The 23,095-nt window shown below is 43.3% G+C and overlaps 1 protein-coding gene and 1 pseudogene across 1 annotated transcript; one reads left to right on the top strand and one right to left on the bottom strand.

The window, feature by feature from the left end:
• Positions 1 to 3,444: 3,444 nt before the first annotated feature.
• Positions 3,445 to 18,226, bottom strand: Cpox (coproporphyrinogen oxidase). Its single transcript, XM_085685654.2, has 7 exons — positions 17,571 to 18,226; positions 15,825 to 15,968; positions 15,472 to 15,582; positions 14,204 to 14,345; positions 13,237 to 13,455; positions 5,553 to 5,657; positions 3,445 to 4,952 (listed from the first exon to the last, which is right to left on the bottom strand). Exons 1-7 carry the CDS (start codon positions 18,091 to 18,093, stop codon positions 4,865 to 4,867), a joined length of 1,332 nt encoding a protein of 443 aa, XP_085541780.2. The 5' UTR covers positions 18,094 to 18,226; the 3' UTR covers positions 3,445 to 4,864.
• LOC148122946 (Nuclear RNase P) lies at positions 11,461 to 11,555 on the top strand (annotated as a pseudogene).
• Positions 18,227 to 23,095: the final 4,869 nt, after the last annotated feature.

A 23,095-nucleotide genomic window follows, 5' to 3' on the forward strand; every position in this document is an offset into this window, starting at 1 on the left:
GCATTGTTGTTTCGCCTGCATGTATGTCTGTGTGAGGGTGTCAGATCATCTGGAATTGGAGGTACAGACAGTTGTGAGCTGCCATGTGGGTGCTGGGGATTGAATTCGGGTCCTCTGGAAGAGCAGCTAGTGTTCTTAATGGCTGAATCATCTCTCCAGCACTGAACTGTGATATTTTTAAGTACTCCTTCATGTTGAGTAGGGTAAAAGAGGGACTGCATTACACAGAATAAAAACTGTCTTGAGCACAAGCTGCTAAGTTGTATTGTGGAAGATACTATAATTAAAATAGTTTAATGGACATTTGTTGAACCTATTGCTTTTAAAAGTTAAGCGACAACTAAACTTCAAGACCTTGGTAAGTTGGGTTGCATTCACACACACTGTACTTGTGGTTAGGAGGTTGTTCCAGATGGAACAGATCATGGAAAAGGCTTCCTGCCTTACCCAACTGAACAATGGAGTGGCCTTCGTCAGACCTGAACATGGAAAAATAGTCATGTGACTAATTTATAAGTGTGTTAACTTACTACTAAAGTGAACTTTAGCTGGAGAGCTCACCAATCATTTTATAAGCAAGTTATCCAAGACAGGACAATGTGGCAACTGTCATCTTACAGCCAGCTTTGTGGTAACCTTGTTGAGAATATGGCAGGTAAAATCATGCCAAGCTTCAAGTTAAAACATGTTTCTGAAGTGTGAAAGAGGAAGAGACTGCAGGTGAAACACACTTTGAAATACCAGTTGAATGAGTTTGATTTCCAGGCTTGAAAGGAACTCTGCTGGGAAGATGGAATGCAGTTTGATTACCTTGCTCTGCTGGCATACCTCAGTGTGGGCTTGGCTTAGCACCACTGATAGAAACTGGTCTATGAGGTTCTCTATTGTAACTGGGATTCAGGGAACACGAGAATTAGTCAAGCGTTTGTAAGCACCTAAGCCTCAGTAATTCAAAGGTTCTGATTAGGCTTTATTAAATTAGCACCTAACAGGTATATTTCTTTGGGAAGAACTAAATTTTAGAATATGGGCTTTCAAATACATTGCTAATATTTGTGGCAGGAACACAATTTCTAAATGGGCTTTTCTAGGTGGACCCTTGGAAGTCTGCTTTCACGGATTAGGATTCATCATACAATGTTTAAGTTTGATGTCATAATGTTCCATGAAAACACAGGAAACAAAGAATTAACAGGGCATTCATAACTCATAATGCAAATAAGCCCCCATCTTACACACTTCGTTTTTAATAAAACTTATATGGGATGACAACTGTGACAACAGTAATAACAAAAATCAGAAATGTGTTGAATGAGCAGATGAGACTGTTTCCAGGGGAGGATTCTTGGAGATCTCAACAAGACAGAGGGATGACAGACAAGCGCATGAGAGAGTCCAAGCAACGAGAGCAATTTCCAGAAGGCCTTGAGGTCGTACAAGTGAAGATGCTCAGAAAACAGTCTGAAGGTAAAGTGTATAAAACAAACACAGAAGAAGCAAAAGAGCAACAGCAGCCAAACAATCGACTGGCTTCACTGTCAGGTTAATTTATGATTTTCTATAAGACTTGCTTTAAATATTCAGTATGGAGGTGCCAGAGGGATCTAGATAAAGAACTCCGAAGGACCCAGAGTGATGGGAGACAAGCAGGCTTTGGGGAACTAATTCACTTCCCCTTGAATGTGGACTCATTGTAACCAGGAGAATATGGAACAAGGAACAATTCATAACTTCGGAGGTTAAATCAGAAAACCAGTCTGCTGCTTCCATCTTGTCCCATGGAGTATGTGTTCTGAGCCCCCAGCAGGCATCAGGACCCACTGTCTAATCTGGAGGGAACTTTGAGTCATCCTAGCCAAGCTCATACATTGCATTTCAAACTTTCAGGTGAGTTGTGTCTTGTTCAATCCTAACAACAGACACACAAAAAGCTGCATCCTGCAGAACATTCTCTGGCTGATCTGGACATGCCAGACAGCTGACCACTGTTGCTTGGCTCCCGAAGATTCACACAATGTAGACTTGATCCTCTCTGTGGACCAAGGTGGTGGAACTTTGAAGCGATCTCACCTAGTGGGAGGTACTCAGATCACTGGGCACACTGCCCTGAGAATAGAATAAATGCTAATTCTTCAGAAGTTAGTTCTCATGAGAGTTCATTATCATAAAGGATTTCTACTGCACATGCTTGACCTCTACTGTAGATGACCACTTTCCTTCCCTCTTCCCTGCCATGTTATGACCCAGCCAAAAAGACCCTCACTAATGGGGCTGCCTGATCCTCAATTTTTCAGCATCCAAAACAATAATCTAAAGCTTTCTTTATGAAATACCCAGGCTTTGGTATTTCAGCACAGTAACAGAAATCAGACTACTCTAAGCAAACACCGCACAGTGGTGGGAGAGTAGTTAGATACTTGTCCCTGTATATTTACATCTCTCCTGATACACCCTTATGACCAGCAACATGCCTGTGTAAGACAATAGTAGCTAAATGTTTATACTACACGGGTGTGTACCTTCATCTGGTAAGCACAAAATAATATCAATAAGATTTTGAAAGAGCAATTCTTTGAAAAACAATAGAATGATCTTCAAGTTTGCAATTGTTACTGGTCTTCCAGGCATGGCTCCAAGGTGGTTACTGAAGAATTCAAAACAGATGCACAGGATTTTAAAATTTCATCTTTGTCTTGTGTCTGCCACCCACAAGCCTTAACTACAACAACATTAGCCACAGATCTGTGTGATTCCCTCTCCCCTCAGTTCTGGGAAAACCTAGGGCTTTATGATGCTAGACAAGCTCTACCATTGAACCATATGCTTGGCTTGACATTTTTAGCTCTTAAAAGGTAACCAGACAGGTATATTTAAATATCTGTTCTTACGTTTTTCTTCTAAATAATCTACACTGGAATATTACCCACAGACACAAGAAAATTCTATGTTGCAGTAACGCTGTGTTCAATGGATCTTGATAAATGGATAGAGTCTAATAACCATCGGCAGCTCAGCCACAGCACAGCCAGCACCATCAGTTTCCCACCTGCAGCCCGCAGCAGCCACCAACCTCTTCCCTGCATAAAGTCTTCCCAGTCTGGCTCTCACAGGTGGTATCTGACAGCATGTTCTTTTCGTGTCTGGTGTCTTTCTGTCGGTGTGGTGCTCCTGACCCCCATCCTCTGTTGCACTTTCAGGTGGCATCCCTTTCTGCTACTCAATGTATTTCAATGTTTGCATAAGTCACAAATTGTTTATTCATTTACCTGCTAATTTGCTATTTCAGTTGGTTTTTTGTCTGTTCTTACCAAAATTGCTTATAAAATGAAAGACAAAACTTAAATTTCTCTTGCATAAAACACCTAGTAATAAGGAACTATAGTTTTAGCACTGAAAATTATTTGCATTCCCAAGTCATTCCAATGAAATAAAAAATATAAATCCTTGTCTTATTTCAAAATAAAATTTATTATTTGAATCTCTTTAAGACATATGGAAGAATTTGTAGATTTTTCTTACCCTAAAAGTGTCAAGCACAATCGCATACATCCAACATATTCCAGGATAATATTTAAACATGTATGAGATACCGCACCTTACAAATTCAATACATTGCGAATCAAATAACACGATGCAGTCTTACTATTATTAGACAGATAAACCATGCATTAAGAAATCTGCTATGACTTTTAAGAGAAAAGATAAAAGTTGAGAAATCTCTCATTTGAAAAGTAGGACAACTTCAATTGTTTTTAAGAAATATAAAATGCCCACATGTTAGATTAGCTCCATTCATTTTAATTAAAGAAGGAAAATGTTTCTCATTCATTCTTAGTCTAAACTCCTATATCTAAATGTCTGAAATATAAAACTCTACGTATCAGAATCCAGGGATATAAGCTTTTGCCCAAAAATACATAGAATCCTAATGTCAGCAAATTATAATCCCACAAAAAACCCTCGTCATTTAGATGTTCCCTATTTAAACAATGCCATTTACAGTTGTAAACAATAGGTCATCATTGAATTATAATGCAGGAACTGATTAAGAAAATTTCAAGTGCTCCTAAATAACTATCTTTATAAAAAATGAGTATTTCTATAGTATTCTGGTCTATAGAGAAAGACACATGAAAATTACATTAAAGAAAATTCTAAAATGACAAAGGAAAACATGTTCCTTCAAGTTACTTTTTGGTTTTTCAAGGTAGGGTTTATCTGTGTGTAGCCCTAGCTGTCCTGGAACTCACTCTGTAGACCACACTGGCCTTGAACTCATAGAGATCTGCCTGCTTTTGCTCCTGAGCACCAGGCTTCAAATTGCATTCAAAAATTACCAAGAAGGCCAATCTGACTGAACTAACGAAGACAAAATGCATCCCCTGATAAATTTCGGTGGCAAAAACTAAACCTTCGAGCAACAAACAAAACGAAGAGTTTCCTGGTCCATATTATAGTACTTACATTCCCTTATCTTAGGACCTGGAGACCGAACATAAATACTTGGTACTTACATTCCCTTATCTTACGACCTGGAGACCCAACATAAATACCTGGTACTTACATTCCCTCATCTTCAGACCTGGAGACTCAACACAAATTAACTGGTCATAGAACATGATTCTAAAAGTACAAACGGGTTTTACAGCCAATGAATCTGGCATGTTTACATCACCATCCATCATTGCCACCTCACCCCACAGCACTGGGAAAGATCCAAAGCCATGCCACAGAGGTAGTGCCCAGAGTGGAGAAGGCTGGAACATGGGACAGCAAGGCACAAAGGATTGCCTGCCACACAGTGGCAACAGCGCAAGAAGACCACACGTGTGTTCACCAGGCCCCAGGACAACGTTCTGCTGCATCAATGTACCCAGTCCTTCGGATGGCGCAGTACTTCCAGAATTTCGGCTTCCTTGGAATTCTCTGGGGGTGAATGCATGTACTCCCACCTACACACATCCAAAACAAGCAACAAAGGGTAATCAAAATAACAATAAATGACATATATAACCGATGAGGAATAAAATATGAAGAGTAAAAAGAATACATTGTACCTCCACTTCCCTGTTCCTACCCAGCCTTGAACCCACTTGTTAAAAAAATGGGGGGGGGGAGATAAAAAATTCTACTTAAGAAGTTAGATTTCATAATTCTTAGGTATATCTGGGTTAATATTAAGATCCTAAAGTCAAAACACACTGTGATTATAAGCTAGAATAGATCTTTGGATAATTCATAGGTAGATATTAGCTTAATGTTTACATGTGTATCTTTCAAAACAACACTGTGAACAACATCAACCTCAAACCCTCAAGCACCACTTCCCGCCGCCTGTGTTCTCTCCAGGTCCTCACACACAGAGCTAACGTTTGTCCTGTCACTTCTCACAAAACCCAATACGATGTGCCTTATCCACCCATGATTTCCTTATAACATCAGCAAGACAAGAACACATGAAGCTGTAGGAAGACACTGTTGGGGTTAATGTGCAGATTCTGTAGGACACAGGGACCGGAGGGGGTGATTACTATAATGAACTGTCTCCTTACCGGGCCGTTAGAGGTAAAGACATCAAGATGCTTTCGATCCTGGATCCCGGAGTAAAGAGGCCAAACTTGGTACCCCGATCATACACCAGATTAAATTCTACGTACCTGTCATAAAAACATCAAATAACAATAAGGGTGTTTTGTTTTTTTTCCACGTGTCCCCAGCCGGCCCACAGGACTGTCCTTGCAGCCTGAGTGCAGAGTCGGTACAACTGAACAAGCTTTCACAAAGTTTCTTCCTCTCGTTGAAAGTTGAAAGCACTGGTTGAAAGGAGTGCCACCGAAACTGTAAACTGCTTCCACAAAAGTCTTAAGGAAAAGCATTGCAAGCAACAGGAGTGGGATCAGGCACGAAAGGTAAGGGTTGAGAGGCTCAACCAGTCACTGTGAAAGTTGTAGACAAAGTTCTTCTCCCAGAATATGGAGGCACCAAAGTGTGGGAGCCCACAGAAGTGGGTCCATCCCACCGTAACTAAAGGTCAGAGAGTTCAGGCCTAGGCTTGCTCTTTCAAGGTTATTGACAGGAGATTTAACTCAAGGCTACTAGCAGGCTATCTTGACCTAGGGTGTGGTTAGTTGGTGTTTTGGATATCAAGGTGGTGATCGCTTTGTTCCTTGTATCCTGATAAAAAGGTCTTTTGCTTTCTTCCCCTTTTGTGGATTGGGGTATTAAAGATAATAAGAAATAAACGTGGGTGCATTCAGTATTTACTGGACTACCCTCCCAGTACTATGCTATGTCTATTTCTTTCATATTTCTGTTCCTCTTGTCTAATATTTCTAATCCACACACTCCAGCCTGGAACATCTAATCCACACACTCCTACCCTACCCAGACTGGACCCCGACAGATGTCACCCCCACATGTGGCTATAACTAAAGTAGTTCTACACAACAAGGATTATTTGTTACTTAGAGATGGTGACATTCTTGGAAAGTACGTGGACTGGAATCACTATTGAACTGGTGTCACATGAACCTGCCTGTTCACTGATGCTCTATTCACCATGGAAATAATTTCCATGCCTCCCTTTTATAATAAACTGATGATGCCTAAGCTAATGACATCCATGGTCTCTGAAGTTCAGTTTCACTGTACTATTACAAACATTTCCAAATAAAATAATGTAAATGAAAACAAAACAATAGCCTTCCAGAAGTCCCCAGAAAACACTGAGAGGGAGCTTTTCTCCAGACCCTCTATCAACTAGGAGCCAGCACACAGAAGCAGCTCGCAGCCCAGAGGCGATCTCCTCTAGGAAGCATAAATAAAAGGGTATTCTACCCGCTGAACAATAGATACAGATTGTGCCCAACACAAAGCAATTACAAATCAAGAAGGTTATGTACTCGCTGTGAATAAACAGTTGTGAATAAACACAATTGGAAAGAGGCATGCACAACAATTAGGCAAGAAACAGGGCCTTCACTGCAGCCCAAGGCATTTCAGACCTCACAACACTGCACTAGGAGTGCTGAACATCCACAGCTAAGGACCACGACCACTAAGCAAGGAGCCATCTGTTAACAGCAACTACCAGCTCAGATCCGGGTCCGTCTCAGCATCTCCAGAGATGGGACCACTCCTTCCTCCTCTGTTTTCAGTCACCACTATAAAAGCTAGTGCTTTGTGGTTCCATGCTTAGTTTTATCCTCTTTTCTGTTTATCTTTATGGAAATATCTTTGGTACCTACTAAAGTTAGGTTCAATATATTGTCCAAATTTTCTACTCACTATTAGGAAAACAGATTTGAAATGCACCTAACCTAAATATCTGTTTCTGTCTTAAACATCATGGTATTCAAAAGCCTCTTCAAATTTAAAAGTGTAATTTCTACTGTCCTAAAGAATTCAGAATGAGGGCTGGAGAGACAGTTGGCTCAGCGGGCAAGAGGCCTGACTGCTTTTCCAGAGGATTCAGGTTCAATTTCCAGCACCCACATGACAGCTAGCAGCTGCATCTAGCTTCAAGTACTGACACCCTCACATAGACATACATGCAGGCAAAATACCAATGCAGATGAAATAAAAGTAAATAAATTATTTTTAAAAAAAGAATTCAGAATGATCCATAAGCATGAATTTCTCCATTTCCCTTCCAGTCACTTCCTGATTCAGTAGGAACCACTTAGGAACCACTCGCAATGGAGACTTCCCTCATTCAGATTTGCTGCACAGGTTGCTGTCTTTAAGTCCATCAGCAGCAAAAACAAAGCAAGGCAACAAAACAATCAAACAAAGAACCCCTCGAGGATCCTTTTGGAAAGACAGACAAGCTTGGTGTGGACGTTTCTTAGAGGACCTGTAGCAATGTAAGCAACTGTGTCTATGGATTCCTTTCTCTCTCCATCTTCCTCACTGACTGGCTTTCAGGCACAAATGGCTACTTTTATTCATTCTCTGCCTGTCTCAAAAGATAAGCAATTAAAATCAACTCATTCCTGAATCTGTGGGAAAGAATTTCCCCTCTCAGCAACCTTCTTCCTGGCATCACCTTTCTTCAACATGTTCCACATAAAACACGTTTGAAGACCTATCTCAAGGACTGTTATATGTTATACAGGAATTCTCAAGGCGCACGGTGTAGCGCTGAAGATGTATCTCCTATCTCAAGGACTGTTAAATAGGAATTCTCAAGATACATGGTGTAGTATGCCTCTGTTCCTTTTTTGAGCCATGATGCCTCCTTGCTCAACCTCTGCCTTGACTCTCGCAGCTTTCACTTGAACCTGACCTTCCCAGTGCTTTCTGTGCATCTAATCGCTGCCGTTCTGATAACTCGCAGACTGTAGAGAAATGCCGTAATTCTATCCTGATGCCTCCCTTTCCCAAAAATAAGAAAGGGAAAAGTTAGTTCAAATTTTAGTTCCTATTTTCTTATGGAAAGATGACTAGGAGACTAACATTCAAGGTCTAAGAGGAGAACGGCAGTAACCGAGACAACAACTAGATGAGATGCACAATAAAAGAGTGTAAATAAAGTCAAAAGGGAATCTGAATGGCTCCTGAAAGGGACAGCCTTTTTAGGGGTGGTAGGGGAAAGAGAGCTGTAAAGGATACAGGGTAAGAACTGAAGCCGGTGCTGACCACTAGGTGTCACTGACCTAGGAGCTTCCTTAGAATGATGCTGGGGGTTATCTTAAGCCCCAGAGCCCATTGCTATCTTCCAACCCAGAGATAAGAGTGACAGAGAGCTTTTATTTGACAATTAGTGACTTACTGAGCCAGGAGGAATTAATCTAGTACTTCATACATTTGTTAACTCAAAATACAGCGGATGGGAAAGGATACACAGAGTACCCTGCCATCAGGGGATGAAGGAGAAAAATATAGTCATTTTGTCAAAGAAGTGGTAAAAACTTCACCTAAGGAGGATTCATAAAACTTTCATACTTTGCATACTGAATATGCCCAATACTGAAGCAGAGTTTTAATTGGCAACCCTTTCCCTACTTGTCAGTATGTCCATGCTGTGCCTGCCTACTCTAGTCAGGCCCATGCCTACCCAAGGGAGAGGGAGGAAAGACAGACAGAATGGGAAGGGGATGGTTGATAAACTGTGTGTGTGTAGGGGAGGGAGGATGTCAAACACGCATTGCTCAAACATTTCTAAAAGAAAACAATCAATTCTCACTGCAAGTTGTTACATGGAGACCAAACAGGGCATACAATTATTTAAGTAAAACAAACCCAGAAAGCAAAATACAAACATGTATCGTTAAACTTGGGATATTTAAATTGACTTCTTCAAGGCCTCTTCAAGGTACAGTTTTCCCTCTTTAGGGCTCAAAGTTTCAAGCGCCTGAGAGAATTAACACGAATTGAAAGACAAGCGCCTGAGAGAATTAACACGAATTGAAAGAATTCATGCATGACTGTGACTTATGGTGCATGCGCAATTGAGACAGTCAAAAGAAACAGGGAGCCACAGAGCGGAGATGTGAACTGGTTCGCGAGAACACTGTGACTAAACAGTCTATCTCACTAGCTGTGAGCTCACCATGTTCAACCCAGAGTCAGAGGCTGGGCATAAGGATGGGTGAAAAGCACATACAGGACAATCCAATTTCACATCTGGGACGTTATCAGACCTGCTGTATAATCTTGGGCAAAGGAATTAACATAGTAAGGATGTCTTATAATCAGTAAAATGATGACGCCATGTATACCACAGATCCACCTGCCTCTGTCTCCCAAGTTCTGGAATTAAAGGCATTCACCACTACCTCCTAGCTAAGGATATCTTTAAAAATAAATTATTTGTACTAAAATCACTTTCATAAACATTTTAAATAAATTTTTAATTAATTTATTGATTTTTTTTGCATAACAACCCCAGTTATGACTCCCCTCCCCTCCCACTCCCCCTCCCATCAACTCCTCAGAGAGGTTAAGGCCTCCCCTAGGAAGTCAACTAGGGCTGTCCTGTTCCCTCACTGAGGAAGGACAAGGTCCTCCTCCCATTAAGATGAATTTTTTAAAGTGTGACTACAAATTTATAAGCAGAAAAAAATCTTAAGAACCTTAAATGATGCCCTCATCTTAGCAGAATGTTGGGAGCCACCTGGAGGCACAGGTGGTCCTGCAGTTTGGAGGTAGCCACGTGGGGCTGAGCAACCCTGCCTGCACCCTTGCCTGCACATGCTCAGACCAGCAGAATGGCATTAACCAATCAGGACAGCGTTCAAGCCGCTCCACCGTTTAAAAGCAGATGCCTCGGGACCCTACTTCCTCTCTCTAAGCTTTCTCTCGTCCCTGCTCTATCGTCCCTTCCCCCAATTTTCCTCAAGGGAATGCTCCAAATAAAGATGTGACCAGAGAAGGAATTCTCGTTTTTGGTGGGGTTCATTCCTGCTGGACAGGATGGCGCCCCGCAACTGGTGCTCGAAACTCCGGGACGCTGAGGGACCCTGACAACTACGCCGGGGGACCCTGAGAAAGCCCGGGAGAAAAAGCCAAGATCAGACACCAGCACAGAGAGCCTTGAATTTCAGAACTCTGAGAACATGGAGCGGTGAGTGACGTCGGTTGAAATCCCCAGAAAGGGGAGGAAAAGAAATGTAAAAAGGAATTTCAAAGGATAGGCCTAAATAGAAAAGAAAATACAAAAAAAAAATCAAAGTTAAGGTATCTGAAAGAAGGTACAGAAAGCAACGGGGAAGAAAAATCCCTTAAGTTCAGTGCAGGAGGAATGTAAACAGCAGCAAAAAAGGCGAGGTAACTAAGGCGGGACTTTGAGGACGATGGGGTACGGGAGACCGCGGCTTCCGCTCCCTCTCTGTCCACCTGCGTACTCGCTGTTAGAGACTGGAGGCAACAGTCTCGTAGGGAGGCAAACTTGATCACTGCCTTCCCTGTTCTTAAAGAGCCACAGAGCTTTTGGAGGTGATTTTCGCCTAATTTTGTTAAGAGAGCTCAGTCTCTGGCTCTCACGTACAAAAAACTTTAATTTTTGACTGAGAAAGACAAGCTGCTTGATCATGCTGAGAGTGCTGGCGGCAGCCGGCCCGCCTTTGAGCGGTAATGCCTGATTAAAAACACGGAAGTGGGCCAGGCACGGTGGTGCACATCTGTAATCCCAGCTACTCAGGAGGGAGACGCAAAATTGCACTCTCCAGTGCTAGCTCGTTCGGGAGGCATGGCCATGCTAACCAGTTGCTGGCGGGAAATTTGCTGGAGTCCTCAGAGGCCTGCGAATAGCCAGGTCGCGGGCGGGCTAAAGTCCGTGTGACATCAGAGGCCTTCTGGCGGGGCTATGGTTTTTGGAGGACTTTTTCAGCACCTGAGCGGACTCGCCTGACTGAGGCGGAAGCTGCATGGTGAGCAGCGGCGCCATAGAAGGCAGAGAGGAGCTGAATCGGCTCTGCGGAAAAACTGTGTTTCCATAGCATCATGGGCGGGCGGAGATGAGTTCCCAGAGAACGGGGCTCCGCGCGCGGGCAGACCGGGCCCTCCACGGGTGGGCGGATGCCCCCCCCTCGCCGGAGCTTGGAAAAGGCTCACAGCCGGCGGTGCGAATTCATTGCCTGAGGTGAGGCTGAGGTACAGTTCGCAGTTACGGGATAACCGGAGAGCCCGCGCAGGGCCCGGGGCGGAGCCATGCCTTTGGGCCATGCGGGGCGGAGCCATGCCTTTGGGCCATGCAGAGCGCGCCACAATGGGCCTCAGAGGCGGGGCAGCCGCCGCCCTCCGCTGCTGCCGCCCTCAGCCAAGGTCGCCAAGAATTCAGTCAGATAAAAACATTTGTCGCCAAAAATTCAGTCAGATAAAAACATTTATCCCCCAAACAACGTCCCTTTGTCAGCAGGAAGTAGCCAGATGATCGACGTCCATTCTCCCTCAAAGAACTGGTCCTAATTATCATAATAAAGGCGCGTCAACCTGGTTATCATTACCTATTGCCCCTGGCAACGGGTGAAATAAACAATGTTACCTAGAGGTTTTTCCATCTAAATAGAGGGCTGGAGAGATGGCTCAGAGGTTAAGAGCACTGACTGCTCTTCCAAAGGTCCTAAGTTCAATTCCCAGTGACAACTGCTTTGGTTTTTAGACATAAGAGGGGGAATACACTACCAGTGACAGCTTCCCCCAGAGAAAGGATTTCTCTTGCATTCTATACACTTAATTTTTAATTCAAAATTTTGCTGGTACAGGCAAACAAGATTTGCTTTTTGAAACAGAGACCTGCAGATCTCTAAGTTCAAAACCAGCCTACTTCCAGTACTGATTGTGCTGAATTTTTACACTGAGAGTTTTTAATACTCTTAAATGTTAATTTGGGAGGAGAGTTTTGTTTATGTTTTTCTAGGAATGCTGACATACATCTGGATGCCAGCGAGACCGACCAGAGAGATAAAGAAGACGACCCAGTGGATGCTGAGTGTCCTGCTGTAGAAGATTCGTGCGGAGGCAGCAGAGATGACCTTCTGGGCGGTGCCAAGAGCAGCTGTTTCACACCATCGACTTGAGCAACACCCTGTGCAACCTCTTATCTCTTACTCTACTTTGCCTTTTCCTTCCTTAGGAATGGGTGGGAGCAGAGATATCCTTGGCATGCTGCGTCTAGGTGGGGACCAGATTGGAAAATAGTTTTGCCTTATTGCTCTTAAAGACAATAATTAGGGGGAGATGTTGGGAGCCACCTGGAGGCACAGGTGGTCCTGCAGTTTGGAGGTAGCCACGTGGGGCTGAGCAACCCTGCCTGCACCCTTGCCTGCACATGCTCAGACCAGCAGAATGGCATTAACCAATCAGGACAGCGTTCAAGCCGCTCCACCGTTTAAAAGCAGATGCCTCGGGACCCTACTTCCTCTCTCTAAGCTTTCTCTCGTCCCTGCTCTATCGTCCCTTCCCCCAATTTTCCTCAAGGGAATGCTCCAAATAAAGATGTGACCAGAGAAGGAATTCTCGTTTTTGGTGGGGTTCATTCCTGCTGGACAGGATGGCGCCCCGCAGCAGAAGGAATAGAAATTGCCATCAGGAAATGAAGAGAATTAAATGCCACAAGTACTTACCTCATGAAATATGTGCCTACCACAAATATATATATATGAATCAAGTAAGCTTTGTGATGTTGATTATTTATACAATGCTATTAAATTTATTTTTACTGTTCATCTACTTAATAAGAATTAACAGTGTAGATTAATATGGCTAATTAGAAAGTATTCTTCGGTCACTCACCGTCCTCTCCTCAGCTGCTGCCACAGCTTGTCCTGGGGGGTGAATGAGTCGTCACAGTGCTTCTTCACAATGGGGACATAGGAAGGAACCACAGCTTCCGCACACGTCTTAACTAGGCGGAATGCTTCCTCCTTGGATGGAACGTTGAGATCATCGAAAAAGATGCCTCCGATGCCCCTCCGCTCTCCACGATGCACTATATAGAAGTAGTCATCACACCTAGACCGCGTGGCAGAGTTAAATGATGGACCAAGAGGTAAGATGAGAGGTACACGGAAACAGATGTGAGCCTTCAGGTTCACAGCACTCTCCTTGACTCACACCAGCAATGTCTTTATTTTCTACACAACTATGAAACTAGAACTTTGCCCAGATTTTCTGCAGCTACTACCCATGTAGAACATGCACATACTCTTAACTGTGGAGCAACCAGGCAATTCAAACAAGTCAATCTAAAGGATAAGGAGCACTAAGAACTTCAGCAAGAGTACAGCATGGCTACTGTACTCCCTAATAAGTAATACCACCCCTGGTGCACTGTTGCTTTTACAGGCAGGAGAGGATGAGGGTCTCCTAACACTGACAGCAGTTGGGGTGCAAGCCTGAGCTCTTGTGATTCGACTCTCCATTCACCAAAAGCACAGTGCCATAAACAACTTGAGGTCTCTTTCAGTATCTAAAGGGGTGACTCTAAGGCCTGCACCGCTGTGGCAAAGCAGGCAGGAGGAAATGGTCACAGAGCGTCTTCACACGTGTTAAAGCTTACCCTTCTGAGCCAGCACAAGTAGCCATCAGCCTACTCTGGATGCTTTTGTCCTCTGTCTAATAGAACAAGTCTCCCGAGACACCACTTACTAACGCTGAACATGTAGACTAGTCCTTAACCTGGAAAGAGTTCTTCGGAAGATCTTTATATAAATAGGGCCCCACAGGCACATCTATTCAAACAAAGATATCAACAGCTTACCATTTTTTAAATTTGGGGTAGATATCTGGCCCGTGCTTATCACAAGCTTCCTTTAGAGTGCGATGAAAATGGACAGCATCCTCTTGGTTCAAGTATGTTGGCGTGAGGTCACATCCACCCCCAAACCACCAGTGGGTACCACCTACCAAAGCAAGGGAGCTGAATCAATGTTGCCTGGAGACTCAAGCACACCAGGGCTTGTACTAGCAGACTTAATTTAGCAATTTAATTCGTTAATATGAAATAGGTCGCAGCCAAGGAACATTTAACTGAATCTGGTTCTGACAGCCAGTAAAGCTGAGGCTGGCAAGATATAAACAGAAAGAAAAGGAGACAGGAAATGAGGGAGGGAGAAGAAGCTGGCAGGGAAATGGAGGGAACAGTGAGTGATAACAGCCCGTACAGCTGGTCTTGGCTGTGTATCTCGATGTTGCCTTAACATTAGGATCACACAGCTCAAATAGCTCAGCTAGATCACTATAAGAAAAAGCAATTTCTACCTAAGACATGGAATGTTAATACAAACAATGCAGGAGATTCTGATGATCCCACTATTAGGAGTCACCCCAAGGACATGTTCTACTTACCCCAAAAAAGGAGAAAGCACACACTAAGGGAATAATGCCATGTAAGCATAACTGTTACACATACTCACTCAGTAAGTTGTCAGCACCAGTTACCAACTTTTTGTGTGTATAATGTTTGCGTGTGTGCAGGTGCACACGGGTGCACATGCAGGCATGTGCATTTGTATAGAGGCCAGAAGCTGACAACAGATGACTCTCTTAATCACTTCACCATCTTATTTATTTTGAGGCATAGTCTCTCACCGAACTGGAACTTACCAATTAGCTATACTGACTGGCTCCAAATATCCTGTCTATACTCCCCAGCTCCTGGCTTTTTAATTGAGTGGCGAGGGTGGGGGGGGGGATCCCAATGTAGGTCCTCATGCACTGTATGTATATAGTGCACACATATTTATGTGTGTGCCCCAGTGGCAAATTTTCAATTTCAGAAATAACAAATTTATATTTGTAAAACCTTTATGTTAGAATTGAAGTTTTGGTTCATAAAAACATTAGAGGAGAGAATCAGTAGCATCCTGATGTTTCAGGTCCTATATATCCTGCCAAGACTAAGCCTCTATACTATTTAAAAAATATATAGTAATTTTGTCCTTTCTCCCTTTTTGATAGGGTACCTTTCACTTTCTTTAAAATACAGACTTTGCCCATGGCATTCCGCACAACCCTTGAGAGGCTTACCATCAGCTTCTTCTACTTCAAAGTATCGGTAGTTGAAATGCATAGTGGGTGCATAGGGATTCTTGGGGTGAATCACAGAGCTTACACCCATAGCAGTAAATGGCAGTTTACCTAGAGGGTAAAATAACAGTGAGATGCATTCAATTGCCTGGTCTGACACATATTACCCTCTGTGATCTCTGAATACATTCTTGTAAGTTGCTTTGAAATGTGTTCCTTAAGATAAAATTTTCACAATTAAAGCCTGTGAATATCCCGGGCATAACCATCTAATGGGTGCTCCAGAAAAAAAAGTGCTATTTTTAGGTAAACCTGCTGGGAAAAGCGCTGGCAGGAAGAGTTACCCAACTTACCATCCTTCCTCTTCAGAGACATTCCTCTGCCTCGCATCTGGTTTGCTGCTTCCTCCGAGAGATTCCCATGAACGACAGAAATGTTGACCCCAGCCTTTTCAAACACACGGCCATCTTGAAGCACACAGGTGATGCCTCCACCCCCTGTCCATAGGAACAGAAAACCAGGGAACAGGGGACCATCAAACGGGATACAACTCTCCCAAGAACGTGGCAGCATGAGGGTTGGTTCCTCCTGTAGCTCCAAAACCATCGATAGCATATATATTAATGCACAGTACATTCGATGATTAGCCTAACTTCCGTCATAAGCTGTACAAACAGCGCAAACATTGGACCCAGACACAAACCATCAAAATGGCTGTTTCTTCTGTGCTTTCACCAAAGTACTCTCTCTCTTCAAACATCACTCAAAAGAATCCATTTGTTATTCCCCAAATTGAACACTAAAGTGACAAGCAGGAGTGCCACATTGGAACCGTAGTCTACATTCACTGAATACAAGAACTCCATATTGTTTTGTGTTTTTTCCCTCAACCTATTATTACCTTTAATTTTTAAATATAATTTTAAAATGTACCTATTCAAACTCTTAAGGAATTTAGAATCTTAGATTGAGTAAAACATATATTACTATTTAGGTATATCTGTTTAATAGGATTTTTTTTTTCTTTAAGACAATAGGGTCACCAAAAAGCCATTGCTTCTCAAGAATTAATGTTTGGGCTGCTTTATTTCTAAGAGCCAGTAGGAGTGTGTATGTGTCAAAGGATGATGCAGAACAACCCTTAAGTGTTCCAAATTCTCTTGGAACTCAAGAGAAGCAGGACAACATGTCCAAGATCTCACAGTTGGGAGGCTTGGGTGATACTTTTTTTCAAGTATTGACCATGTTTCTAAAATTCTAAGGCCTCTACGTAATTCATAAATTATGAAACATGGGAAGAAAACAGTAACATCCAAAGCTAGTTATATAGTATATGAGATTGAGTCGTGGCCTTCACTTGAAAACATAACAAGATGGAAAACTATGAAAATGAGATGGAATTTCACTTAACATCGATGTGACAATATCACAAGTCAAAATGCATTGAAGATATGCTGTTATACTTCCAGCTGGGAAAAGGTCAGCAGTCCTCAAGTTTAAATTCAAGATGGGAGGAGAGAGCAGGGGATATATAGGGAACAGCATGGTCACCAATACACGACTCGACAGGCTTGGGTCGTTATCTGGGGATTCTAAGGAAATGGTTTCCTTCCAGAAGTCTGACATGCAATTCCTTCTGCAACTCCCAAAAAGAGGTAGGGAGATTCTTGACACAGGGTGTTCAGTAGACACTCGGGATGAAGGATCAGTGCTCCTCCTGCCTCTATAGGACAAGGGACAAATGCACCCTAACCGGCAGATGAAATGTAGGAGGGAAAACAATCTGTCTAGTAACAAACTTTGAAGTTTGGACATGCAAGCTCAAGTGTGGTGTCTGCAAATGTTCTTTAATAAATCTATCGAAAATGCAACTTTGAACTGGCAGTATTTTGAAATGGTCTGTCCTAAATTGGACACATTCCACATCTGGGTCCACATCTGCAAGCACAGAGCAACTCTCTCAATGTCTGTCTTCTTGAGGGTGTCCCTTCTAATAGATCAATCCCCTGTGGGTATTGACTATTTTAATCCATCCCAATTCTAAGCTGCAACTAGCGCGCACTCCATCCCACAGTAGGTGACAAGAGGGCCCTGCTCACCTTCCTTCCTCTCCCATCGGTCCACAGAGAAGTCAGCGACTCCGTCTACTTGTGCCAAAGCCCGACACACCTGGGCCTGGATATCCATGATCATCAGTTCCATCTTGGTCTTCATGTCCTCGGGTCTCTTCCGCAGTTCACGCAGGTCGGTCACCGGCGAGCTCATGAAAGCGTTGCAGCGGCGGGCCAGTTCGTCACCCTCCTCCTCCCGCCGTCCAGGCGAGGGGCTTCGCGCCCCCGAGCTCTTGGGCACCATCTCCGCCCGCTGCACGTGCCCGAAGGCGGCGGCTGCCAGTCCTGCCAACCCCGCCAGTGCCGCGGCCAGCCCGGTCCCCAACCAGGACCCGCCTCCAGCCGAGGGGCTGTGGCCCAGCCCGCGGCGAGACTGGGTACCGGCGGTGCCAGGCAGCTGGCTGACGCGGGCGGACGTGCCGCGCGGGGACCAAGCGCGCAGCTGGCCATAGTCGCTCCGCAGCGCGTGCCAGCCGGGGCTCGCGCCCAGCCGGGCCAGTCGCAAGGCCATGTCCCGCCGGGACTGGACAGCTCCGGTCCTGCAGACCTGCCGGGGTGCCCGGGGTCCTGAGACCGACCGAGACTCACCGGAACGGGAACCGAGACCAGGGAAGAGACTCAACGGGAGTGGGCCGCTGGCTGAGGGCGGCTGGAGGCTGGCGGGAGCGGAGGATGCTGGGAAGTGTAGTCCAGTCCTATCGCCACCTGCACCCGCCTGAACGCTCCAAGAGTGGAAGATAAGACTCCACCCGGCCCACCGAGGTGGGTCTCACTAGAAGTCTGCGGAGGTCTGTGGAGGTGCTAGCACTGATAAGAGAGGCCACGTAGTCACGTCCACCTTCGATTACCCTGCTCGCTCACCCAAAAGTAGGGCCGGAAGACTGAGGACAAACGGGCAGAAATACGACACAGAGACACCCCTGCCTGAAAACGTCAAACAGGGATTGCAGGCTAGTCCTGGCTATGGGTCTGGAGTATGCTCCTTCGCCCCAGTGCTAGGTTTACCCCAAACTCTCTGGGAAGACTATAAGGTGGGCTCCTGAGTAAATCCTAGGAAAAACATTCACACTCCAAGTTCTCTCCCAGATCTCTGTTCTCCCCCACAGCCCTAAGCTTTGAAAATATAAGGGCAGAAGCTCGCAGATGGAATAGGCAGCAGCTCATTCAAAGCCATTATGGTGCCTAGACACAAATGTCAACGTCAACATATTTTATAAAATCAGAAGGGCTCATTTTCCCTTTTGCTATCCGAGTGCTTTTAATTTCTACTAGTAAATGATATTCTAGACCACTGGTTGCTTTCCCACAAGCTTTCCTTTCTGGCCAGAGCAGTGACAGAAGTTCAATAGGCGTGGTTCAAACTGGTCTGTTCACTCCAGGGCTTCCCATGCAAACTGCCTGGGACTGCACCCTTCCTCAGGCCTGGCAGTTAAGAGAGTGGCGGGCAAATGACGTCAGAGAGAAGTGACAAAACTTTCAGAGAAGAAAAACCCTTAACTTTTAGTTGTAGTGTGCCCTGCCTGGAGACCAACTTGGAAGAGAAACAAAGATAAGAATTATCTCTTGTTTGCCTGTGAAGGCCTGTGGTGTCTAGATGGGTCTGCTGATGATAAATGAACCCCATTAATGAAAAGGAATCTCTCTAAATATTTTCTCTGTAAGAGACTCCTCCATTTATGCTCCCACTCTGCTAATGCTAAGTTAATTTAAAAAAAAAATCAAATGAGCAAAATAAGTGGTCCTGAACAAATTGTGCACTGGTTTCCAGCCTTCCTAGTCTTCAGCCTCTCTGTCTCTTTCCTCCCCTTCTCTGGCTTCCAGCAAAGTCCTCACATTCAATTTTAATGTGCAGTGCTTAATGGAATCCTTAAATAACCTGATTTGTCTGAGAAAAAATAATCATCTTCCTAGCCAAGCATAGTGGAGCTCACCTGTAATTCCAGCACTGGGAATATAGAGGCAAATGGTTCTCTGAATTTGAAGCCAGCCTGCTGTACATAATGAGAACCTAGCCAAAAACAAAACAAAACAAAACAAACCGCTACCAACAATAAAAAATCATTGTCCAGGGGCCTCAAATTACCCCAAGTTCTACTGGTTGGTACATGGTGTAGAAGTAAATATCCCCTCTATAAGCAAGTTCATGCATCAGAAAGCTGGTAGGGATAAACCAGTTGTAAACAAAAGCTATGCAGCAGGGGTATTCACCTGGATCTGAATTGAGTGATCTGCAGTACTGTCTGGTTTTATTTTCTGGATGACCCCACACCAGCCAGGAAATTCTGATTAGCCTCATGCAAACTCACTAGATTCAGACATTCAGTTGTTAGTCTTCCAACTACACATGCTTCTCAGAATCCTGATGAATTTGAGCTTTCCTCAGTTAAAAATAATTAATTTATTAGTGTATTAGTTTACCTGTCTAGAGAGAGTTTGAGGAAATCCTTTCATTCCTCTGGTAGCTCACCTGCCTTCTAGAAACACACATATGCAAGTGCATGCACACACACACAAACATACACACACATACACAAGAACATACACAGATACATATGCTCATACATATGCATACATACACATACTACGCACATACAAATACACATACACAATTCCCAAGTACCTTCCCTAAATTATACCGTGTTTACCAATTTTCTGTGATAAGCAGTCGCAAGATGTGTCATATCAAAGTGACTCTGTTCCATTGCTTTCAGGACAGATACAAAAACACAAGCTAATTAGTAACAAGGTATTGCTAAACATGGCCTTGGGCATGCTTTCCAACAACTTAGGAATTCTAAGTGCGGTTGTGAGGGGAATGAAATTAACAAGGAAGGAAAGCTTTTGACATTTTAGTATTCTGTCCTAGGATTTGCATTTTGAATTTTTCATCTTCTTGCAAATTTTTTCATCTTAAGAGAATAGTGTCGAGTTGCCTTATATCAATATCTAGGCCAGGCGTAGCACATATCTGCCATTCCAACACAAGGGATGCTGAAGCAGGATTACTGTAAGTTTGAGACCAGCCTGGGCTGCAACAACTCTATATATTAAGTATATAGTGCCACTTAGTGTGGTTGGCTTACTCTTACTTTAGTCAAAGTAATTTTAATTGAATGTTCACAGACAGAGGTAGAAAAAGCACTCAAATAGTCCAAGAGAAGTTCACTCAAGAGACGAACTCACAGTGCCTGCCCCTTCTCTTCTATCTTTTGCCTTTAGCTTCTCTCTATTTTTTTTCCCTACAGTAATCTGGACACAATGTGATCACAACGATCCTGTTGCTGAGAATGTCCCAACACCTTGGAGAGCAGGTTGCTCAACAGAGCCTGCACTCTGAGGGCAGCTTTCAGCACACACTCTAGGGCATACTGCCTCCTTCTAGACATCATGTGATCTAGGAGCAAATAATTTAAAGACTGAACTTGTTCCTTAAATCTTACAGATATAGACACTGTCTGTCTTGGTTCAGATGCCTACCTTGGGAAAAGATGATGTACAGACATGGTAATTTCCAACAATAATTAATGCCTGAGGCTCGAGGAAAGGGGATGGTGAAACTGTACCTTATCTTCTCTAAAAATCAATGAATTGAGTTGGAAAGACTAGCATGGATAGTCTTTTATTCACATAAAACGGTAGGTTAAAGCATATAATGGGAAAGCCTGGCAACTTGAGTTTGATGTCTGGAACCCACTTAGCAAAAATAGAGCCAACCCCTTGTAAGTCGTCTTCTGACATACAATAATTTTTAAAAGAGTGAGAAAGTATAGAAGTTGATTCTGAAAAGCTTACTATGCCTTAAGGTATTTTTTTTTAAACAAACTAGCAAGCACAGAGTAGTGGTTTATGAACAGCGAAGGGCATGAGGCAAGTATCTAATACATTCAGCGAGCAATATAGTTATTTCTTTTTAGTTAGTCAAAATACTGAAATGCTGCTCAATAATCCTCTTGTACACTGTAAAGATTTGTCACTCAAATTGGCTTAATAAAATGCTGATTGGCCAGTAGCCAGGCAGGAAGTTTAAGCAGGATGACCAAACTAAGGATGATGGAGAAGGGCAGAGTCAGGAATCACCAGCGAGAGGTGGAGCAAGAGATGAGCTTGCCATGCTAATAAAGGAACTGCCACATAGCAGAACATAAATAAGAAATATGGGTTAACTTAAAATGTAAGATCTAGTTAGCAATAATCCTGAACATTTGGCCAAACATTCATAAGTAATATGAAGTTGTTATTTGGAAACTGGAAGGCAGAAAGGTTGATTAAATTTGGCATTCTAACGAGGGACCAAAATTTCCACATAACACCTGACCAAACTTAAAAAAGGATTCTAGACACACAAAAAAAGGCGTCAGGTATGGCTTCTTGGTAGCTGCATTTACTCAGGTGGGCTCTGTTTGCTGGTGGTGAGCAGAGGAGTGGCTCCTTTTAGACACAGCTTCCTGTCTCAGTGTTAGCCACAAGAACAGATGGCCTTTTTAAGAAGCCCTACTACCAAACACTTAAATGGGATTTGTGAGCAGTGGATGGGATGCTACTTGTTGCCAGTGTGGACTCTGAACCTTCCCAGAGCTGGAGTGGTAAACATGACTCCAGCCTGTACTTTCACCATGAAGCTAGGCACTCAGAACCAAGGATTGGGTCTGAGGCAGACACCAAATCCACAACTTTGGTCATGCAACTTAGCAATTTAAATACTCATGTGGTCAGAAAAAGATAGAGATATGCAGTAAAGACAGATTCAAATGAAAAAAGGGAGTCTCTAAATGGCTTATTAAAAGTATTCATAGGCTTGGGAGAAAGAAGAAAAATAATATATACAGCCTCAAATTAAAAAATATTGTTTTAAAATAAAGTCCTTAAAAAGAAATAAAGTAATAAAAATATAGTAAGTCATGTAAAGATGGAAAATACACAGAGTCTTGATACTGTAAGTTATTGTGTTGCTTTTAAATTTTCTGACTACTAAAAAGCAAATGATAAATACTAAGATACATTTGATTATAAAAACTACTAGATTAAATCAACCTATATATTTAAAAATATCTTGACTTCAAAATTTCAGTCGAAAGGTGTTTTACTCTGGGAAAGAGATTCTGCTTCTATTTCCACAGGAAATTACAGGCTATAGATTCATTCTGGGCTAAGAAAAATCAGGCTTGATCAAGGAAGACCCTCTGAAAAACCGCCAGTGGGGATGGATGACCCAGATGATCCAATGTTTCAGAGATCCTCTGTTGCAGTTTCCTCTGAGGTCTACTTCCAGAACAGTCTGCCAGCTGCTGGTGGAGATGATCCAGCTTCACAGAATATTCCAGACAGGACTTGACTATAATCCTAAATTTTTTCAGGGTCCCCCAAAGAAATAGGACCAGCACCCCCAATCAATAGGAAGTAGCCTAGAAAGCTACACTCACATTCCCAAAAATGGATTATGGATGTTTGCCTTTGTTTAGGGGGGTTTGGTTACAAATTGTTATTGGTCAAAGGGAAAAAGGAGAAAAGAAAGA

Source organism: Myodes glareolus, chromosome 2 (assembly GCF_982192425.1).
Source record: "Myodes glareolus chromosome 2, mMyoGla1.1, whole genome shotgun sequence".
NCBI lineage: Eukaryota > Metazoa > Chordata > Mammalia > Rodentia > Cricetidae > Myodes > Myodes glareolus.